The 4,232-nt window shown below is 37.1% G+C and overlaps 1 protein-coding gene across 4 annotated transcripts; it reads right to left on the reverse strand.

Moving 5' to 3' along the window:
• Window positions 1-276: 276 nt before the first annotated feature.
• On the reverse strand, window positions 277-2,447 carry LOC109184082 (transcription factor TEOSINTE BRANCHED 1-like). Of its 4 annotated transcripts, none has more exons than XM_019334121.1 (3): window positions 2,343-2,447; window positions 980-2,081; window positions 277-565 (listed from the first exon to the last, which is right to left on the reverse strand). In XM_019334121.1, exons 2-3 carry the CDS (start codon window positions 1,937-1,939, stop codon window positions 494-496), a joined length of 1,032 nt encoding a protein of 343 aa, XP_019189666.1. In that variant the 5' UTR covers window positions 1,940-2,081; window positions 2,343-2,447; the 3' UTR covers window positions 277-493. The 4 variants fall into 4 exon arrangements, with proteins under 4 accessions (XP_019189666.1, XP_019189665.1, XP_019189664.1 ...); XM_019334120.1 differs by having other exon boundaries at window positions 980-2,138; window positions 2,343-2,359; XM_019334119.1 differs by having other exon boundaries at window positions 980-2,447.
• Between the last annotated feature and the right edge of the window lie 1,785 nt (window positions 2,448-4,232).

Genomic DNA, 4,232 nt, shown 5'->3' on the forward strand with positions numbered 1-4,232 from the left:
AATCTCAGCATAGGGCTAACTTATTATGAATGCCCTTTGAAGGGGTTTCGAAAAAAATGAGTCTATAAGCCAATAAGTGATTATAAAATTGTTATTGACGTTAGAGCTGGGTGGGACTTGGGAGATTATTATAAAATAAAATGGCGAGTATAGGAGTTAATCAAATAGTAAAAGAAAATGAATTTTAAGTGATAAAGTCGTTGTAAGTCATAAAATAAGATTGAAAGGAAGATATTAACAAGCTAGGGCCTAGCATTTAATTAAAACAATATAATAAAACAAGGCACAATCCAATGGATGAGGAGAACAAAATCTAATTAAGGATCTAAACCAGCCCCTCTTCTTCTTCTTCTTGTTCTTCTTAAGTAAAGAAAAGAAGAGGGGTTAATTTAAATAAGTGAAAATGCATGTCCGAATTGAAGACGAAATTATTTTTATTAATTAAATTACCAACTGTTCTTGATGAGACACAGCCTAGCTAGCTTCTTCGTTCTCATAGATTCCCATCGTTGTAGCCTTCCCAGCAAAATTTTCCAGAATAGGGGAACTCCCCAAATTGATGCTGCTGCAGTCATTGTTTTTGAAACAATATATTAGAGATCTATATTATTATCAAGCGCTTATCACTCAGGTCAGACAAGTTATGATTAGTAGTGAAGGAGTGCAGCTTTATTATTTCTTTACAGATTGCTATATATTATATTGTTCAGACATTTTGCTGGACTTGATCTTTACCGGCCTTCAGTCAATAATCTCCCAATCACCCATAAGATAGTATGTTGGATTTGACCTTCACCCGTTTTTAGTCAATAATCTCTCAGCCACCACCAGATATTATGTTGGACTTGACTTTTACCCGTCTTCGTCAATAACCCCCAATCACCCGGTGTTATGCTAGACTTGGCCTTTATTGGCCTCCGCCCAACAAAAATTATTGAAGATTGAAGAAAATTTGAGTAGCTTAGGGATTGAAAGTGACCTGGTGAGAAGTTGCAGCTGGTGGGAAGATGTTGGATAGGCTCCAGTTGTGTTCATGGATGTGCGAGGTGGCGAGTTCTTCCGCCGCCATAGGAGGCAGGGCTTGGTGGGAGGGAGGTTCATTATTGGTGGTCTTGACGACGTTATGGGTGGCGCCACCCATTTCCTGCCGCGGCGGCGGCGTTTCTCCCAACATTATGTTGTTGTTGTTCTTCATCTTGGTCCTCTCCCTCGCCCTCTCCCTGGCCTTGTTCCTTGATTCTTTAGCGAGGGGATTGAATGCGGCCCTAACGCGGCCTGCTGGTTTGGCCGCCGTCCCCTTCTTTTCCTTGCTCCCATGGGCGGCCATTGGGGGCTCAAATTCTTGATCAAGAACCCCCGACGCGGCCTCGCATTCTGAAGTGGAAGACGCAGCGCTGCCGCCGCCGCCTCCGGCGGCGGCGGCGCAGTGATTCTGTTGCTTGAGATCCTTGATTGCTAACCTGGAGTTGAGGAGCAGCCAATCCACCGTCTTGCTGGCCTTATCGAACCCCAACATGTCTTGGAGATCAAAGAATTTGCGAGCCACGTCAAGCGACAACCTCATCCTCCGGTCCCGAGGCCCGTGGGCCGTGTGGATCTTGCTGTGCCGGTCTTTCTTCGAACACTTCTTCTTCCCAACAACAACAACGTTGCTGCTAGCGCTGTTACTCTTCATCGTCATCATCATCGTACTACTGGAATTCTCAAAGTACTGCAGGTCGTTGCTGTTGTTGAGGATGCCGCTCTCCGCCGCGGCGGCGGCGGCGGCGGGTGTAATGGCGGCGAAGTTGTCTGCTTCTTGCTGGAGAAGGAGAGTATGGATATGCTGCAACAGAACATGCTCATCCTCGTATTGCATTGGAGATGTCGGAATGGGGGTGTTGTTATATATGAAATTGCAAATGTTTATAGTACTACTACTGCTGCTACAAGGATACATTATATATATAAATATATATACTATAATTACGTGGCCTGGGATCGATGATGACGACTACAATTATCTACGCAGCTTATTTAATATCAACTTCTTCTTCTTCTTCTTCTATTTGCTCCAAATCGCCTCACAGGTACTTGGTTGCCTATCATCATTCATCATTATTCATCATATCATACCTACATATATACCTACCTACAAGCTGCAACGAAAAAGACTTCATCTGAGAGGGACTCTTTTAATTGCATTATTCTATATCTATCTCTTTCATTCACTCAATCTTAGCTTTAATTTAATTTCTCCTCTTTTTCTCTTCTTTAGTTTCTGTTACATACTATATATACATACACTATAGTTGTGTGTGTGTCTGTGTGTACTGAAAGAGAGAGAGAGATGGAGGATTTACCAGAGGGACAAATTAGAGATAGATTTGTAAGTATAGATCGATAGAGAGCTGTACATCTTTCTCCACACTTGATGCCTTAGCTTTAAAGCAAAAGGTTTTGGGCAGGAGTTGGGTAGGGGGGGGGGGGTTCAATTCTTTGTGTTGGGTGCTCTTTCTACACTCTTGAAAGGGAGAGCTCAAATGGGGGTGGGGGTGGGGGTGGAGTTGGGGGGGGGGGGGGGAGTTGGTAATTGGAGAAGTCAAGTGATATTATGTTGGAAGAAATGAAATGAATGGATAAGAACATGAGAAATTTTATAATTTATAATGTTATAAACATCAAGTAAATAGTGTCTTCATAAAATAAAATAAAAAAGAGAAAGATAAATAGTGTAAAAATGTTATAATGTGATGATAAATTATATATATTAATAAATTAATAAATTGTATTATGTGTGACAATTATAGTTTATTAATATTAAATTATTTAATTCAGAAATTTTCATCATTAAATATAAAGAAATTACTTGAATATTAAATTATTCGTTTAAAATGATATAGGTGATTACTGTTATATATATATATATATATATATATATATATATATATATATATATATTTGATAATTTGTGGTAACATGTTACTTATAGTTGCTCTATTTCGCGTGATTTCAATTGTATAAATAATGTAAAAATGTCATGATATGATGATGAAATAAAGTACATTAATAAATTTTATTATGTGTGATGATTATAGTTTAATTTATTAATAATAAATAAATAATAATTATTGAATTACCTACTTCACGATTTTTTATCCTTACATATAAATAAAGTATTGAAATATTAAATTATTCGTTGAAAATGATAAATGACATATATGTATTCGATGATTTGTGATAACATAGCAAATATAATTGTACTATTTCACATCCTGTCAATGCCCACCCCTAACCCCACGCAAGCCTATCAAGATTTCCCATGTTGGTTAGTGTACTAGACTTGTAGCTTAGCAACTTAGAGGAACTTGCATGGATGTCATTTATGTTCTCCAAAAGCCATTGTTTTTCCTCCCTTTTTAAATAGCTTTGTATATTCCTTGTCACATAAATATGTACAATTTAACTTCCAATTATTGTACGACCATTTAATCTCCACGTCTCAAACATTAGTTTTAGGCCTAATTTGAGTTTTATATATGTGTGCGTGAATGTAACATTTTTTATTTAAATTGGTCAATTATGATCAGTAACATAAGCTTGTTTATTTTTTGTAGCTCGGTCTTTTGCTAGCTAGTTAAAGTGACAACTGACAAGACGGACTTCATCCAAAGCGCAGCGCACCAGTGGGTAGAGATTGTGATCTTTTTCATAAATCAAAGTATAAAAACACATGTATGCTTGTTAAATTTATCCACACATTTTTTTAAATATTTAAATTTACACCAAAAGAATTTTTTTTTTTCTATAGTTTATAAATGCAACGTCGTTTGTCATTGAAGAATAAAATTAAATGTCTATTGCAAAAATAATAGATATTTATCATGACAAAACTAAGGGTGTGTTTGGTTGGTGGGTTTTGTTCATAGGAATGGGTATGAAAGTGATTGTTGTTGTTTGGTTTATAGGTTTTTAGAACACTACTATGGGTTTTGAATACCCCATCAATTGAAAAACCCATACCCAAATACAATAAGGGTTTCATTCCCTTATTCATTCTCAAGCACTACTATTAGTAACAATTCTCATTCCACCCTACTACCAAATATGTTAAATACTTTCACCAAAACCCATTACCATTACTAAGTACTTGATACCCATTCCGATTCCGATTCCTATGTGCGAACCAAACACACCCTAAATGTTCATCATACATGCATCCAAATTAACTCTCATAATGCATCGGCAATTCT

This window comes from Ipomoea nil, unplaced genomic scaffold, assembly GCF_001879475.1.
Source record: "Ipomoea nil cultivar Tokyo-kokei standard unplaced genomic scaffold, Asagao_1.1 scaffold1250, whole genome shotgun sequence".
NCBI classification, from domain to species: domain Eukaryota; kingdom Viridiplantae; phylum Streptophyta; class Magnoliopsida; order Solanales; family Convolvulaceae; genus Ipomoea; species Ipomoea nil.

Excerpts from the sequence above, each read along its gene's own strand:
- LOC109184082 (XM_019334121.1), bottom strand. The coding sequence starts at position 1,939 with ATGTATCCTTGTAGCAGCAGTAGTAGTACTATAAACATTTGCAATTTC. Across the intron at positions 566-979 it reads CAGCTGCAACTTCTCACCAG|CAGCATCAATTTGGGGAGTT; the intron begins GTCACTTTCAAT and ends CAATGACTGCAG.